Source organism: Plecotus auritus, assembly GCF_963455305.1.
Source record: "Plecotus auritus genome assembly, chromosome: 4".
Classification (NCBI taxonomy): Eukaryota; Metazoa; Chordata; class Mammalia; order Chiroptera; family Vespertilionidae; genus Plecotus; species Plecotus auritus.
This window is the reverse complement of record NC_137775.1, coordinates 131856365-131874370: the sequence shown is the minus strand read 5'-3', so window position 1 is coordinate 131874370 and position 18006 is coordinate 131856365. Positions and strand designations below refer to the sequence as shown.

Below are 18006 nucleotides of genomic sequence, written 5' to 3'. Positions count from 1 at the left end.
ACACCCAGCTGGCTGCAGGCCACCACGCTTAGAGCAGCTGTGAAATTATGGCAACTTGTTTTCCAAATTTGGAATCTGCCTGATTGTGGTAGAGAAGTGGTTTTCAACCCTACTCTCCATACCCCGGTTTTAGGTCTTGGTTCCGCCCTCCTCCACAGCCCTCAGGTCAGTTTCATCCCACCCAGGTACCCAACCCTGGCTCCTGGCACCACCCCTGTACATTCTTCCTTGGTCCCTGCTTGACCCACAGAAGGGCTTGGGCACCAAGACTCAGAGACAAGCTGAAGGGTTAGCAGAAGCAGTTGGTTACACAAGAGCAGAGAAACAAGATTATCAATGGCAAATTCCCGTTAAGCAGCCCCAGAGGCATGCCTGTGCATGCCAGCCCGAACCCCAACAGAGACTTGTACTATGTGGAGGGAGCTCTGTAAGAGAAAGGCACAGACTGGTAGCAAATGGAGAGGAGAAACTTGGGTAAAAAAAAAAAAAAAAGGATTTAGTTATACTTTGTTTTTATTTAAAATCATACTTACGTTGTGAAATGAAAAATTATATGTTTTTCTTAAGCATGAGTTTTCGGACTGGCATTCTAAAAAAGGCCGGTAATCAATTATTTTAGGCTTTGTGGGCCTGTCACAGCTCTTCAACCGGTGACACAAAAGCAGCTCTGGAGACCACGTGGACCAGTGGGCGTGGGTCTGTTCCCATAAAACTCTATTCACACAAACAGGCAGTGGGCCAGGTTGAGTCCATGAGCTGGCCAGCCTCTGTTTTATCAACTGAAATTCAATTAAGCGTGAATGTGGAGTTTATTTAGGCCGGGAAGTCATTAGTCAAGAGCCACAGTCCACTTGAGGCAGCTTTCTGAAGCTGCACATATGAAAATTGGAAGTAAATAATTTTGCAGAACCAAACTACAATCCTACAACTCCAATTTGTGATGAAATAGGTCAGGGCTCAATAAAGAAGTAGAAAAGCCCGCCCTCTGTGGCTAATGTTGGTTTCTCGCCTCTCCAGATATGAAATCAGGTATTCATTTGAGTGAAGCCTCTTAGGAACAAGTGGCCTTTAAATCGATTCCCAGGGCCTCTCTTGGATGGTTTTTGCCACATTTTAGACAAGTCTATATATCATGGAAAATTAGGTTAAGGTCATTAGCATTAGAATTGATATTTAAGTTATTCAAATGCTTTTGGAATTTAACAGTCATTGTTAGTGAAGGGTAAAAAAAATCAGCAAACACTATGTAAGTCATTCTAGAAAAAGAACTGGTCTGGGATTGGAGATAAATGTGTAGGTTTGTGGATTGGTATATTTTGGTTGCAAATGATAGAAAACCCAAATCAAATTGGGTTAAGCCCAAAAGAGCATTTACTAGCAAAGGCAGATGGCATGATATATGGATTCAAACACCACTGGGACCCAGCTTCTCTCCCTCTCAGCTCTGTTCTCCAGGCTGGCTTCCTTCTCAGGCTCTAGATCAGCCGTGGGCAAACTATGGCCCGCGGGCCGGATCCGGCTGTTCTATCCGGTTCTCTTGCTCTCCCCTCCGCTCCTTTACTTTGAATTTATATTAGTTCACACAAACACTCCATCCATGCTTTTGTTCCGGCCCTCCAGTCCAGTTTAAGAACCCATTGTGGCCCTCGAGTCAAAAAGTTTGCCCACCCCTGCCTAGGTAGTCATGAGTGGCTGCCAGCAGCAACCTCTTAGGTTCAAGGTCAGTGAAAAAGAATGCCTCGCTCCCAAGTCCCAGCAGAAGTCTCCTTGCATCTCATGGCTCTAGCTGGGCTCCATGCCCATCGCTAACCCAAGGCCATGGCCGGGGTTTGCAGCACTCCAGCTGCGCCCTTACCCCCATGCAGGGCAGCCACAGGACAGAGGAAACTCTGCCGGAAGCATATGCCTGGTAGCTGTAGATCAGGATGGTTTTCAAGAGGAAAATGAGAGGCCTGGTTGGTATGGCTCAGTGGTTGAGCATCAACCTATAAACCAGGAGATCACAGTTCGATTCCTGGCCAGGGCACATGCCTGGGTTGCAGGCTCAATCCCCAGTGGAGGGCATGCAGGAGGCAGCCGGTCAATGATTCGCTCTCATCACTGATGTTTCTATCTCTCTCCCTTCTCCCTTCCTCTCTGAAGTCAATAAAAATATATTTAAAAAATAAGAAAGAGGAAAATGAGAGAAGGCTAAATGGATTCTGAAAGGCAATATCAAGAGCAGCACCCTCAGTTTAATTGGACCTGCTCTTTAGAAACCCTGTTGGCCCCGTTTGCTCTTGTAAAGTGTGATTTGCCCCATGACTGTCTCTTAGCATGTTCCCTCCTACAATAGCCAACTGCCAATTTATCTGACCTCAGTGCCCAAAGGTCCAGGTCGAGCCTTCCTGCTTAACCTACTTCACACGCAAAGATGGTGCATCCAGTGGAACCATCAGGCATTGTAAACCCAGAGGCCCGGTGCCTTTCTTCTCCCAAAGTGCCTGGGACCTGAGCAACTGCCTCAAATTTGGAATTGGGAGCTTTAGTGGGAAAGAGTTTTAACTCCTTTGTGTATTTGGGAAAAGATCATGAGTTCCCAGAGAGAATCCATATTCTTTTTTTTTTTTTTAATATATTTTATTGATTTTTTACAGAGAGGAAGGAAGAGGGATAGAGAGTTAGAAACATTGATGAGAGAGAAACATCGATCAGCTGCCTCCTGCACACCTCCTACTGGGGATGTGCCCGCAACCAAGGTACATGCTCTTGACCGGAATCGAACCCGGGACCCTTCAGTCCGCAGGCTGACGCTCTATCCACTGAGCCAAACCAGTTTTGGCGAGAATCCATATTCTTAAAACAAATTCGTCTCATTGCTAATTAGTAGAACTAGATTTCCATAACTCATTCCGTAGCACAGGGCCATAAATAATCACCTGTGAATGTGCTGGGGGGTGCGGTGAACCCAAGCTGCTGTGTGTATGGGGATTATTTAGACCGTGAAGTTGTAAATCAAGGATGATTCCAGCTGGGGAGGGAAGTCGAGGCCACCAGCTGGGCAGCTGAAGCTGTGGGAGAGCTGTGGGGTACCACAGTGGCTTTCAGATGAGAGATGTTGGCAGGAGGCAGGCCAGACCAATGAGTGGAGGGAGCAAAGCCTGCAGCAGTGACTTCTGAGGGAAGGAAAGCTTAGCTCCTCATCTGAGCAGCTGAGGGAGGTGGGGACTCCCTGGGCAGTAGCAGTGACCACAAGCCAAAGGGTGGATCCAGAAAGGACTTGTACAAAGAACCATGTGCCAGGCCCTGAAGAGAGCGAGGACTTGAAGATGAAGAATGGAGGAAGCTCTGGAACACAGTATACAGGCAATCAAACTAAGTGGATAACAGGGGACCATCTTTCTGCTTTGCCTCCAGTGGGCCGCTAACCCACACCATTTACCTCACACGGAGTTGAATTGTGTGCCTAGACAAGCGGCGGGGAGGGCAGGACCTGCAGTGCAGGAAGGGCAGAGTCTCTGTAAAGCCCCTTCTTCCATGTTGCCCCGAAGGTGTAACATGGAGAAGAGATGTGCAGTGTGAACCCAACTCTGCCCGTGCCCGCAGGTCGCGAGGGTGGGGCTGTGGTGGGCAGTGGAGGCAGCTCCCCTCCGACCCACACCAGCCAGGCTTCCTATGGTGACAAAGCCTGGGCCGCTCCATGTGCACCTTGGTACCTGCTCTCTGTCCTCACCGCACTACTGTCCAGCTCAGGGAACTGCCCATTTAGTGTGCTCAGGGGAACCCAACGGACGCAGGGCCATGCCCTCCTGACGCTCAGTCTCACCTTCACTTCTGAGGTGAACTTGGGACCCCTAGGTGCCATTTGTAGAGGATCAATGCTTTCATCCAGGGATAGGGTGGGGGGCCTCCTCCTTGGCCAAGATCTTCCCTGAGCCTCAGCCTGCCCATCTTCAGACCCGCACGGCCTGCACATCGCCATTTGGCATCTCCTTGACCCCCGAGGGCTGTGGAACCTGATGGTCTGGATTTGAATTTCAGTTCCAGTGTTTGCTATAACCTTGGGCAAATCACTCAACCCACCAAGCCCTGAATTTCTCAATCCGTGAAATAAGGATGTGAATGCTACTTTGTTGTGAACATAAAACATGATCATATAAAACAGATAGATTGTAGTGTCGGTGGTTAAGCGTTCCGTGAAGGCCGGCTACTTTGTGACCTTTGACTCTCTTCTGACCTTTGCCTTTCTGTCACAGCCCAGATCGGGTCTGTCTCCTCCCTCATGATACATCTAATCTTACTGTTGTGTTTTTCAGGGCTTGCTCTTGGACCAACTCCCACTGACGTCTGTGTGCATACCGCTATGTGTTTCCAGAATCTTGAGACTCAGTGCCGCCCATTCCAGAACATTCCACTATCCTGAGTAACTGGAACGTGGCTTGCTATGTACTTCACAGAGTGGGCTTCATCAAGAGTTTTTCATAGAGCTTCCAAGCGCCCTGTCCGGAATAAGAGCAACACGAACCTTCCTGAATTTCTCTTCCCAGAGGCGGGTTATTAGACATTCCTGGCTGTTACAGAGACTCACCCAAGGACTGAAGGCATTTCTTCTCCGGCTCTCACTTGAAGCTTTGCCCCACCAAAGAGCATTGGCAGCTGCTCCCAGTTCAACGTTAATCCTCTTTTCCTCATTAATGACTTCATTAATGCATCTCAGGGCCCAGGCCCAAAGGGCGATGTTTGCAGTGCTTTCATTCCAGCGCAGCCAGTCACTAGAATCAGCTTTAGAAATGTCTGAAATGTCTCTGGCTTCAGCCCAGAGCCTCACCCTCACTCACCTCCTCACCTCCGGTCCTGGCCTCTGGGAAGTGTGCTCCTGCCACACCCCAAGGGGCTGTACCCTGACTTGTTTCCTTGTGTCCAAGGGATCATTAACTTCTCCGTAATTGCTCCAACCTGTCAAAGTATGAAACACTGGCTATAACAGAATGCACCTTGGTCCCCTGCAGTGACCAGAGAGGGAGAGAACTGGGGGCGGGGGTCAGGTGGGGTGGGGGGGCTTGGTGTCCATCAGCAGGCGGGGCTTGGAGGCCCCACCCTCCCCAGAGCCAGCTGGGATGCCTGTCTTTCTCTTTTTCTTGTTATTTCAGCAGGCTTTGAGAAGTTAATCTTTCTCTACTGGAGAGGCTCCAGTTCTTTTCTAACCTGAGAGGGCACCCAAAGGAGAAGACCCCGAGTTGCCATGAACTCTGCCATCACCAGCTGTGAGCACCCTGACCCCTCGGTGAGTGCCGGTGAGAGAGGGGGAGGGGTGAGGAGAGTGGGCTGCAAGGACAGAAGAGCCCTGGAGGGGCCCAGCATGGAACCCCAATGCCTGATTCATCATTAGTGGAAGGAGGAAGGACAGACCGATGGCTTAGGAGCTAAAGATCTGCGATTGTTAGACAAGGGGGCAGCTGTGCTTGGACCTCACCATCACCAGGGGCAACGATTCCTCCCTGAGTGCTGACCTCTGTGAATGAATCACAAAGGGGAGGAAGAGATGGAAAATTCTCGGCTTTACCTTTACTCACAGGTTGGACTCCCTTGGATCTAAATGTTTGTTTTCCAGGTTTCTCAGGTTATGGTTCCTTTGGTCAGAAATCCTTTCTGAAGCAAAGCTAAAGGAAAGAGAGGGAAGGGGAGAGAGAGAGAGAGAGAGAGAGAGAGAGAGAGAGAGAGAGAGAGAGAGAACTGGTATTTCCTGAGCAGCCAAAATGCCCCAGGCACTTCATGTACTTTATTTCGTTCCTTTGGAGCCCATGGAGCAAGCTCTCTGCTCCCATTTTACAAATGGGGAACCTGAGGCCCAGAGAAGTAAAGTCGGGGTAAGCCCTGTCCCTACCACCTCTGCAACCTATTTTGGCCACCGGGACATATGGGGCGTGGGGGGGGGGGGCCTCTGCTCTGGCCACTGCCCACCGCGGGCAGAAGGAGCCCCTCCCTGCACGCCAGGCCAGGGCTGTGGCCCTAACGATGCTCAGCCAAGGTGTCTGCAGGACACGGATCTGGGCTGGGCTCTCGCGCTGTCTGCTGGAGCCGCGCGGCAGGGCCTGCTCATGTGGTCAGCCTCTGGTCAAGAGGCCCTGGCCCCTCTTCGTGGCGGCACCTGAGAGAATGCTCCTTTCTTCTCCTCAGAATCATTTCTACCACTACGTCATGGAAGCCCCCCGCCCCCCCGCCCCCCGCCAGAGAAACCCCAAACAAAACAAATCTTAAGTCAAAGAAGACGCCCTTTTCTGAAGGCTGTGATGTTTGCCACATTTTGGGCTTACCTGGGCCAGTGGGCGCGTGGAGGCGTCTGGGCACGCACCCATCTCCTGTGAGTGGCCTGTCTTCTCTTCATTTTCCTCAGAACCTCAACTTCAAAACCCAGATGAGAGAAGGCGCTGTTCTGGGATGCGTTTGGTTTTCACGTGTATGTTGCTCTGCGAGAAACTTCTAGGGCTATAAACATGGGAAGATAGCTCCCCAGCCCTGAAAGCTTATGGCCTAACTAGGGGAAAGGAGAGTACACAGAAATATTTCTACTTTAAGGGAGAAAATGGTTAATTACAGAACAGGCAGACAAAATGCACTAGGAGTCCGAGGCAGGAAACTCACACAGGGTGGGGCATTGGGAGAGGACGGAGGAGGAGACACGGAGCCCTTGGGTGCAGGATAACCGCGGCCTCATTTGGAGAGACCTGGGCAGTCCCGTTGGCTAGAGCCAGGTGAATGGGCGTGTTAGGAAATGAGCCTAGAGGGTGGAATGGGGGATGGAAGGCTGTGTGTATGGATGGAGTGAGAGAGAAAGTGACCCGTCTTCCCCCCAGGCCACCCCCTTTCTAGGCTGCTGTCCCTGCACCCGGCTCCTCTGGCTCTGCTCCAGGGAGCTGGAGGGCTGTCCCTCTATGCACAAGGGAGAAACCTGCAGGCAACGGCCCTTGACGCCAAAAGAGGAGGGTGCCCTTCTCCCATTCACAATGGGATCTTGGACAAGCCTCACTGAGCCTCAGTTTCCTCATCTGTAAATCGGGGAGTGATCAGATGATGGCGAGAATCAAATGAGAGGATGCACTGGAAGCTCTCTGTAAACTGTAAAGCACCACACAATGGCAAGCCTCACCAGAATGCTTCTTTTGGTGAAATTGCAGCCCATGTGCTGAGTTGGTCAACTCACCTCCACCCCGAAGAGGTGTGGCCCCTCTTCTCATACCAGTGCTCACCAGCAGGGGTCGCTCCATTAAGAATTCATTCTTGGGCTGGGTTCATTCTGCTCCCTCTTGTTCCCCTGCGCCCACCTCCGCCCGCGGTCTACCCTGCCATGCGGTGCTCCGAAGACACACCCGCCATCTCCCCCAGCAAGCGGCCCAGGCCCGCGGAGGAGGGCGACCTGCGGCTCCGCTTCGTGTGGCTCTCGGAGCACGCCACCGCCCCACCAAGGGGTCCGCGCGCGCCGCGGGCTACGACCTGTACAGTGCCTCTGATTACACAATACCACCCCTGGAGAAAACCCTTGTGAAAACCGACATTCGGATAGCTCTTCCTCTGGGTGCTATGGAAGAGTAGCTCCACGTTCCGGCTTAGCTGCAAAACACTTTATAGATGTAGGAGCTGGTGTTATAGATGAAGATTATAGCGGAAATCTTGGTGTTGCACTGTTTAATTTTGGCAAAGAAAATTTTGAAATAAAAAAGGGTGACCGAATTGCACAGCTCATTTGTGAACGGATTTTTTATCCAGAAATAGAAGAAGTTCAAGTTTTGGATGACACTGAAAGGGGCTCAAGAGGTTTTGGTTCTACTGGAAAAAATTAAAATTTATGCCAAGAATAAAAAAAATAAAAAAAAGAATTCATTCTTCCCCCGAAAAGGGGCTGCCAATCTTTTTCCTGCCATTGTGTGAGTCACATGCACAGCCTTCTCCCCAGCAGGGGGTTCTCCAGGGATAAAGGTACTCCCCATATTGGGATAGACTACGAGTTGGGGCTTCTTCCACCTCCATTGGAGAAGCCCTGCTCTCAAATGTCTGTTTCTGTGTGGGTCTTTAGTGTGCTAATGATCCCTCTCTGATGCACAGGAATCTTCAGGCACACTGTGTATTTGTCTTTTTTGTTGTTTGTTTGTCCCATCTCTTGGCATAAGTGACGTGAGGTAGTTTACAACAAAAGTCATATTTTGATTGGGCTCTGTGCTTTCCAGCCACAGCTCATGGGTTTCAGAGAGTCAGACACTCTTATTAGACAGGAAGAACCAGCTGCTCTCAAGGGAGACACATTTCCCCCCAGCTCCGTGTTCTAAAAGTTTTTCTTATTTGGAACCGTATGCAAGGTCAGTTTCCCAGGCATTGTTTTAAGGCACATGTAGAAGTGGTCCGAGTTGATATGGAGGCAGCATATTCAGAGGTCATCGCGCTGAGAACAGTCTTTGAGTCATTGTCTGTTAATAGGAAAAAAGACAAAAAGGTTCAGAACCAACAGTCCCCCCATGTTTCCTTCTCCATCGCCTTGAGAATTATGAGAGGTCCAGGGAGAGGGCGTGAGGTGAGCTCGCTGGTGGAACACACACAACTGTACCTGCCGCAGCCTGTGAGCTCATTCACAGGCACACACAGGAGGCCAAGGGCCCAATCCATGCGTTCTAGGAACTCACAGCCCAGCAGAAGAGGTGGATGAGGAAACCGCTCATTATAATAAATGTGCTGTGTCCTGACCGGTTTGGCTCAGTGGATAGAACGTCAGCCTGGGGACTGAAGGGTCCCAGGTTCAATTCCAGTCAAGGGCATGTACCTTGGTTGCGGGCACATCCCCAGTGGGGGGTGTGCAGGAGGCAGCTGATCGATGTTTCTAACTCTTTATCCCTCTCCCTTCCTCTCTGTAAAAAATCAATAAAATACATTTTAAAATAATAAAAATAAATAAATGTGCTGTGATGAGGGCTTTGGCAGATGTCAGCACATGGCCTGGGGGCAGTTACACCATTCTGGGACCAGGATCCCCATTTCCTGACTGGTTGGGGGATAAACATGCCCATGTCCTGACCTTGGCATTGACCCCATCCCTTCCTGCACAAAGCTGCTTCCCTGCCAGGGCTTTGGCTCGGCATCCACTCCTTTTGCATGGCCCCAGACTTCACCTGCTGCGAGGTATAATATAGAAAACCAATGGCCTTTTGAGTTTGGACCTAGAAATCCCCAGCTGGCCAACAGTTATCCCTGTCTCATGCCTCTGACCTCTGTATGGTTGAAATCAGGAAGTCCACTTGATTCCTCTTGAAACGCCCAGATGTGTCCTTGTCTTGTTCCCAGCAGAAGGGTGATGGCGTGCTCACCTTCTATGACGATGGCCAAGGCAGGAAGAAGGATGGCCATCACAGGAGTCCCAGCAGCAGTGACCTGGCCTATGGCATCCTGGACATTCCACCATGGTATCTCTGCATCATCTTGGGGATCCAGGTAATGCCACCCAGGGAGCACTAGGTCCGAAGAGGCGCTGCCTCAAAAGCCACATCAGTACACACCCAGGTCAAATTAGTCAAGATCCACACTTCAGTTGTGGATATTCTTGTCTTCCTCGTAGTTGACCTCCAAGGGAACTCAGGGCTTCTTGGGCCTCTCTTTCTCTCCAGGAGTTGCGGGGTGGGGGAAGGAACTAAGGAGGATTCTCTTTCTCTAAAGACAATGACTGGGACATTGTGGTGTGTTTTTGTTGATTTGTAAAGATACTACTTTTTTTAAAAAATGTATTTTATTGAGGAAGGGAGAAGGAGAGAGAAATAGAAATATTAATGATGAGAGAGAATCATTGATTGGCTGCCTCTTGCATGCCCCCTGCTGGGGATTGAGCCTGCAACCCAGGCATGTGCCCTTAGCAGGAACTGAACCTGGGACCTTTCAGTCCGCAGGCTGATGCTCTATCGGTTGAGCCAAACCAGCTAGGGCTAAAGATACTACTTTTAATTTATTTGATTGGCAACAACTAAAAAGCATGATAATCAATGCCTGGGAAATTTTGAAAAACAAGCACTTTTGTTGGACTGTTATTTGGTACAACCTTTCTAGATGACAATTTGGTGATTTCTATTAACATGTAACATGCAAATACCCTTTAACCCCGAGGTGTAAGAATTTCTCTGAGGATATGCTTATTAGACTTGTTAAAATAAATACAAAGATGTTCTTATAGCATTATTGATAATAGTAAAACCAAAATCACAGAACAAACAAACAAAATATCCATCATAGAAAACCGGTTAAATAATTTGTGACATAATCTAACAAATGATGTTTTTATGCAGCTGTTAAAAAGAGAAATATATATTTACCCCAAGGTTAGAGAATGTTCTCCTAGATATATTAAGTGAAAAGAGCAAAGTAAATAACTGTGCATAGTGTGATAAAGAGGATGATAGAAATAAGTGTATGTAGTAATTTTGTATGTTTTGAAGGATTCACAAGAAACTAACGAAGGTATTTAACCGTAGCTTTCAGCTTTCACTTTTTATTTTGTAACTTTTGATTGCATAAATTTTCTAATCTCATATATGTGTTTCTTTTAATTTTACGAACTGTTCCATGTGGCATATTGGGGATGGGATATACATTTTTGTTTGCTTCTTTGTGCTTTTCTAATAAAATAAGAAGAGCAAATGTCATAATGTGTTGTTTTGTTTTTCAATCCTCTCCTGAGGACATTTTTTCCATTGATTTTTAGAGAAAGTGGAAGGAAGAGGGAGAGATAGACAGAAACACCGATGTGAGAGAGACACATAGACAGGTTGCCTCCTGTATGCCCCGACCGGGGCAGGGAGCCTGCAACTGAGGTGGGTGCCCTTGACCAGAATTGAACCTGGGACCCTTAGTCCACAGGCCAACGCTCCATCAATTGAGCCAAACTGGCTAGGGCTGTTGTACTGTTTTTAAAATATTATCCTATACTGTACAATAAAGAGCTAATATGCAAATGGTCATCACGCCCTCGTGCCCTCACGCCCTCGCACTGGGGCCAGGGGACCTGAGGCCGTGCCCCCCACCCTGTGGGGCCAGCTGGGTCTGGGTCTCGTGCGATTTCAAGGCCCACACAGGTGGGTGGAGACTTGACTCTGGGTCCCACGGCATGCCCCAGACTCTGACAGGAGGGAGATTTTCATATACAGTTTACTCATTTTCTTTTATCTCTGACACTTCTATTATAGAGAAAGGGCAAATAGCAATATTAAAATATTTCCTCTAATTAATTCCCCTTTAATGTGCATGAATTTCATGCACCAGGCCACTAGTGAGCCAATAAAATGGTTAATTTAGGTATATTATCATGAAAGGATGTTGAATTTTGTAAAATGCTTTTATTGCATTTATTGAGATGATCATATGATTGTTAGCCTTTATTTTATTAATATAGTGTATCATATTTATTGATTTGTGTATGTTGAACCATCCTTGCATCCCAGGAATAAATCCCACTTGGTCATGGTGTATAATCTTTTTAATGTACTGTTTAATTCCGTTTGCTAGTATTTTGTTGAGAATTTTTGCATCTATATTCATCAAGGATATTGGCCTATGGTTTTCTTTTCTTGTAGTGTCTTTATCTGGCTTTGGTATCAGGTTATATATAGGCTGGCCTCATAAAATGAGTTGGGGAGTGTTCCCTCTTCTTCAATTTTTTGGAAGAGTTTGAGAAAGATTGGTGTTAATTCTTCCTTAAATGTTTGGTAGAATTCACTAGTGAAACCATCTGGTTCTGGGCTTTTCTTTGTTGGAAGTTTACTGATTCAAACTTCTCATTCATTAGCAGTCTGTTCAGGTTTTCTATTTCTTCGTGATTCAGTCTTGGTAAGTTGTATGTTTCTATGAATTTATCCAATTTGTGTCTTACAGTACTTTGTGTCTATTGTATCAGTTTTAATGGCTCCTCTTTCATTTCTGATTTTATTTTTTTGTATTGTCTCCTTTTTTCTTAGTCTAGCTAAGGGTTTATTTGTCTTTTTAAAAATACACCTCTTAGTTTTGTTGATCTTTACTATTGCTCTTTTGGCCTCTTTAATTTATTTTTGCTCTGTTTTTTGTTATTTCCTTCCGTCTGCTAACTTTGGGATGAATTTATTTTTCTAGTTCCTTTGAAGTATGATTTCAATCTTCTTATTTTAAAAATATTTTTAATTTATTTCAGAGAGAGGACAGAAGAGGGACAGAGGGATAGAAACATCAATGATAAGAGAGAATCATTTATCACCTGCCTCTTGCACACCCCCTACTGAGGATTGAACCTGAAATCCAGGCATGTGCCCTGACCAGGAATCAAACCCTTTCCTCCCGGTTCATGGGTTGACACTCAACCACTGAGCCACAATGGCCAGGCATGATTTCAATCTTCTTAAATTTGATATGGCTGTTTTGTGACTCAACATAGGATCTATTCTGGAGAATGTGTTCAGGTCTTCCTGGTCAATGGTCTTGCCCCTCCCTTGTGCCTTGTTTTCATAATGAGCCTCTCATCTTGTTCTTGTTCCTTTTTTTAGAGGAAATATTTTTTATATTTTAAAAATCTTTGAGAGTATTACATATGTCCCTCTTTTTTTCCCCCATTGCCCTCCTCCACCCAGTTCCTGTCCTGCTACAAGCCTTCACCCCCTATTGTCTGTGTCCATAAGTAATGCATATATGCATATAAATTCTTTGATTAATCTCTCTCGCCTCCCTCACCCTTCCCTCTGATAATTGTCAGTCTGTTCCATGTTTCCATGCCTCTGATTTTATTTTATTCACCAGTTTATTTTGTTCATTAGAATTCTTGTTCGTTTATTTTGATTTTTAGATTCTAATTGTTGATAGATATGTATTTATTTCCATTTTATTTTCTTCTTCTTCTTCTTCTTCTTCTTCTTCTTCTTCTTCTTCTTCTTCAAGAATACCCTTCAACATTTCATGTAATACTGGTTTGGTGATGATGAACTCCTTTAGCTTTTTCTTATCTGTGAAGCTGTTTATCTGACCTTCAATTCTAAATAATAGCTTTGCTGGGTAGAGTAATCTTGGTTGTAGGTCCTTGCTATTCATCACTTTGAATATTTCTTGCTACTCCCTTCTGGCCTGCTAAGTTTCTATTGAGAAATCAGCTGACAGTTATATGGGCACTTCCTTATAGGTAACTAACAGCTTTTTTCTTGTTGTTTTTAATATTCTCTCTTTGTCTTTTGCCCTTGGCATTTTAATTATGATGTGTCTTGGTGTGGTCCTCTTTGGATTCCTTTTGTTTGGGACTCTCTGTGCTTCCTGGACTTGTAAGTCTATTTCTTTCACCAGGTAGGGGAAGTTTTCTGTCACTATTTATTCATATAGGTTTTTAATATCTTGCTCGCTCTCTCTCTCTCTTCTCCTTCTGGCACCCCCATAATGCAAATGTCGGTACGCTTGAAGTTGTCCCAGAGGCTCCTTACACTATCTTCATATTTTTGGATTATTTTTTCTTTTTGCTCTTCTGATTGGGTGTTTTTTCTTCCTCATATTCCAAATTGTTGATTTGATTCTCAGAATCCTCTATTCTACTATAGACTTCCTATAAATTATTCTTTATTTCAGTTAGTATATGCTTAATTCCTGACTGGTCCTTTTGCATGTCTTTGACATTCTCACTAAGATCCTTGAAAGTCTCACTAAGTCCCTTAAAGCTCTCATTAAGATCCTTGAGCAAACCTTGTAACCATTGTTTTGAACTCTGTATCTAGTAGTTTGCTGGCTTCCATTTCTTTCATTTGCAACATGTTTCTTTGTCTCTGCATTTTGGCTGCTTCCCTGTGTTTGTTTATGTGTATTAGGTAGAGCTGCGATGTCTCCTGGAATGGGTAGAGTGTAGTAGCGGTCCTGTAGAGCCCAGTGGCTCAGCCTCTTCAATCACCTGAGCTGGGCACTCTAGGTGTGCCCCTGTGTGTGCTGTATGTACTGTCTTGTTGTAGTTGAGCCTTGATTGCTGTTGGCATCACTGGGAGGAATTGACCTTCAGGCCAACTGGCTGTGAGGACCAGCTGCGACTGCAGTGGAAGAGCTGCTGTGCAGGAGACACCCCTATGGAGTAGGACTTGCTTCAGTGGGGCTTTGGTGCTCACTGAGTCTGCCCCCTGAGTATGTCGCTTGTGGATGTGTAGAGTTGTAATCTGCTATGGTCTGATGCTCACCACTGGGTGCACTGGCTCTGGGGCCTCTGAGGAAGTGCAAAGTCAGCCACTGCCCGGGGCTACCTGGTAGGAGCTACAGAGAGGTCTGCAGGTGGCTGCTACTTGTATTGGGCTTGGAAGTGCCTAGGCATGAAGCAAGGCAGGCTGGTGCTAGTGCCAGGTCTTGCGTCTTTTATTGATAGGTTTGGGGCACACTGATGCCAGCTGCTGCTTGTTTGAGAGATTTTAGGAAAGTTTGAAGCCTGAGCTAGGACAGGCCATTCAAATGGAAAAGCCTCTGCAAACAGTGTGGGTGGGCTTGCAAATTGGATGGGGCAGGTCTCAGGGAATCACCAGGGTGGAGTGAACAGTATGAACCAGGCTAATGGAGACTCAAATATGGCTGTAAGGCAGCCTGGGATGGGAGAGGTTCCAGCACAGGAACAATGACCCCCCACAAGCACCTCTGTCTGGGAGAAAGCCGCCCCCAAGTCCCTGCCCTGATGCCAGACAATCCAGTTCCTCCCCATATGTCCCTGGGTCCCCCAAAGCCACCTGGCACTAGAGCTCAGAGGGATAGAGTCTGAGTAAGTTTGTGTGCTAGCCCTTTAAGAGAAACACCTGGTCAGCAGCCTCTGTGTCATTCAGTCACAATCCCCGCTGGTTTTTACAGTCCAAAGTTACAGGAACTTCTCTTCTCAGCTCTGAAACCCTGGGCTGGGGGTCTGGTGTGGGGCTGGAACCACTTGCTCCTCATGGGAGGCCTCTGCAGTCGATATGCCTCCCGGTTGATAAAAACAGCACATGTGGGTATCAGACCAGCCAATTTTGCACCTCCACCCCTCCTACCAGTCTCAATGTGCTTTCTTCTTTACTTCTCTAATTTAGGACTTCCATTCAGCCAGGTTCTGATTGATAGTTGTTCAGTATTTTAACTGTAATTTTGATATGGTTGTGGGAGGCAGTGGGTACCGGCGTTTACCTATATTGCCTTCTTGGTTCTCCCACCTTGTTCTTAAAGCTGCCTCCTTGGTTCCTGGTACGTCCTCCTGTGCTGTGTTCCTGCCTTAATTTCTTACCTGGGTGTCAGTGTCTGGAACTAGGGTCCTGCCCTTCAACTCTAGATCTGTAGGCTAGTTTCTTGCTTCTTGCTGCTAGGCCTTCTTTGGGTCCCACTGCTTGCCCGGATCTCTGCCCGTCTGTCATTCATGACCAGATTCCTCTGAGACTAGAGGTGGAGCTCTCACCTCTGGCCTAGAAACCAGAATGAAGGTGGAGCAGGCATCCACTGCATGCAGTGCTGTCCATTCTCTCTGCTCTGCCTACAGCACTTCATCACTGCCCTGGGGGGACTCGTGGCAGTGCCGCTGATCCTGGCCAAGGGCCTGTGTCTGCAGCATGACCCCCTCACCCAGAGCTACCTCATCAGCACCTTGTTCTTCGTCTCTGGCATCTGCACTCTCCTGCAAGTGGTTTTTGGAGTCAGGTAGGTACAACTTCTCCCTGTGGGTTCTGACTTTCACCTGCCAAGGAATCGGCAAAGTGTGCTTGGATTGCAGCCAGAAAGGTGGTTAGGAAGCTGGTGGGGCGTGACAGAGGGAGCACAGGGCTAGCAGTCAGAGCCTGCGTTCAAGTCCCAGCTCCAACACTTACATGAGTTCAGATTAGCTCAGGCAAAAATTTATTCTTTATTAACTTATAAGATCAAGTGAAGAGAAAGGCAGGGTGCATCATGCATCAGGAACATGTTGAACCAGGGACTCCAATGCCACAAGGACCTTTTATTCATCACTTGTTTCTACTTAGGCCTGCCCCTCATACTGGCAAGACCCACACATGCCATGTTTAAATACCACAGGGTTATAAACCAAGCTTACAAACTCTTAAATAACATATGTGCCGATCATCTTATCTGGATGTTTCTCTTAAAGGGCCAGCACACAAACTGGAAGGCCAGGCTTGAATTTAGAATTCTCTGACTCCTTAAAGTTCTACTTTGGATTCTGGCAGCAAGCAGGGAAAGCAGCCCCCAGCTGTAGCCTTCATCCTTCTCTTCCCACCTTGAGTTTTGCCCAAGATCACAAATGGTCTTGCATGCCTGAATGTGGACACCCCAACCTGCACATCCAAGTTTCATCCCCACACAGCTGCCCCCCACACCAGATTCCTCAGACAGCTGCCCTTGGCCATCCTTCAGGCTGTGTCATGGGCTGTGTGCAGCAGGGCAGACCTGGGAAAGAGGCCCAAGCAAGATCTGGAAGAGGCTCAGGGCCATCTGGGTAGAGAATTCTTGGGACTCAAAGAGGAGGGGCCTGTAGATTGAGGTGGGCATATCTCCTTGGCCCTGCAGACACCTCCCCAGAGGAGGCCACAGTGGGACCCTCAAGAGCATTGGGCTAAGTGCAGGGGACGCCCCTTCCCTAGTCTGAGGGCAGGGCTGTCCCTTCACCCTACCAGGCCTGTTCTCGCAGACAGACTTCCTGCTCAGACTGTGGACGGGGCTGCTGGCACTTACCCTCGAAAGCAAGCAAGTACTGCTCTGGCTGGCCTCACATTGTAAAATTCCAGGGAAGAGCTCTGATTGGCACAGCTCAAGCTAAATGCCCATCCCTGGATCTACCAGGGTGACAAATATGGCAACTCCCCTTCAGGAAGGTTTCCTGATGAAGCAGGGGAGATGGATTCTGGACACTCACTGACCAGATCTGTGGTCTGACACCTGTCAAGTAAGGCAAATGGTGATGTGTGCCCTGCTCCCTTCCCGTAGCACTGAGATACTCAATTGGTGTGATAACTGTAATTCTGTCTTTATTTTATTTTTTATTTAATTAACTTATTTTTTAATTGATTTCAGAGATGGAGGGAGAGGGTGGGAGAGATAGAAACATCAATGATGAGAAAGAAGCATTGATTGGCTGCTTCTTGCATGTCCCACATTGGGGATCAAGCTCACAACCCAGGCATGTGCCCAGATGGGGAATCAAACCGTGACCTCCTGGTTCATAGGTCAACACTCAACCACTGAGCCACACCAGCCGGGCCTCCTTTTTATTTAACCATCAAGTCCTTTATGTGTATATGTAGGCTGCCAAACTCAGTCAGTGAAACAGAGTCCTGTTGCTCTGGAGCGGGCCTGGACAGAATTGGGAAGAAAACCTTGTACTTTTGCAAATGTGTCTTTGGAGCCTTCCCCCTCCTCATGTCCACACATCCTCTCCCACCACCCCCTGCCCGGTGGCTCCATCCAGTCACCATCTTCCCAGGAAGGCCTCCCTGTGGGTAACCAGCCCTTTCCTACTCAGACCACTGGTATGGTGTCTTCTGCCTTTAGCAATGATTTAGCATCTAGTCCACTTAGCCTGCACATCAATGAGAACCAAACCTTCTCTGGCAGTTTCTCATATCTGATGGTTGTCCAATTTTCCAGACTTGCTTCTCGCTTCACACATTTAGAACCTTGATTCTCATCCACCAATCACATCCATCAGGCGCCAGGTGCTGTAGGTCATCGTGCAACCTCTGGCCCTGCACCTCCATGTCATGACGTGCAGTGGGCTGGCACCATGGTTACACCACGATACCTCGTTTAGTGGTCTCAAGCCACCTGAATATGTCCCAGTGCATGCAAACTACATTATCCTGACTCAACTTCCCTTCAGCCAGATCCTAAAAGTGCTCATGGCCTTTCGGATGCCTCCTGGTGCGAGGTGCAGAGTTAGGGAGGTGGTGGTGGAAAGAGACACTAGCGGTAGCCAGTTTGGCTGAAGCCTTTTTTTACCAAGGCCTATGGCTCATGATCACCTTGGACCCTCCTTGGACTTTAGAAGGAGCCATGCAAGTGGGAGGCCCTTCACTG

At 47.6% G+C, this 18006-nt stretch overlaps 1 protein-coding gene and 1 pseudogene across 2 annotated transcripts in view; both read left to right on the top strand.

Annotated features, from left to right (window-relative positions):
- Positions 1 to 5221: 5221 nt before the first annotated feature.
- The window catches only part of LOC308247700 (solute carrier family 23 member 1-like), a gene marked incomplete at both ends in the record, with an annotated part of 30677 nt that continues 17892 nt past the window's right edge, over positions 5222 to 18006 (top strand). Inside the window, 3 exons of the mRNA XM_080667158.1 lie at positions 5222 to 5263; positions 9307 to 9453; positions 15479 to 15636. Coding sequence (XP_080523284.1) covers positions 5222 to 5263; positions 9307 to 9453; positions 15479 to 15636 — 347 coding nt within the window. The remainder of the gene's footprint in view (positions 5264 to 9306; positions 9454 to 15478; positions 15637 to 18006) is intronic.
- Positions 7325 to 7821, top strand: LOC308247701 (deoxyuridine 5'-triphosphate nucleotidohydrolase, mitochondrial-like; annotated as a pseudogene). The gene has a single exon. The product of its transcript is annotated as a deoxyuridine 5'-triphosphate nucleotidohydrolase, mitochondrial-like (transcript).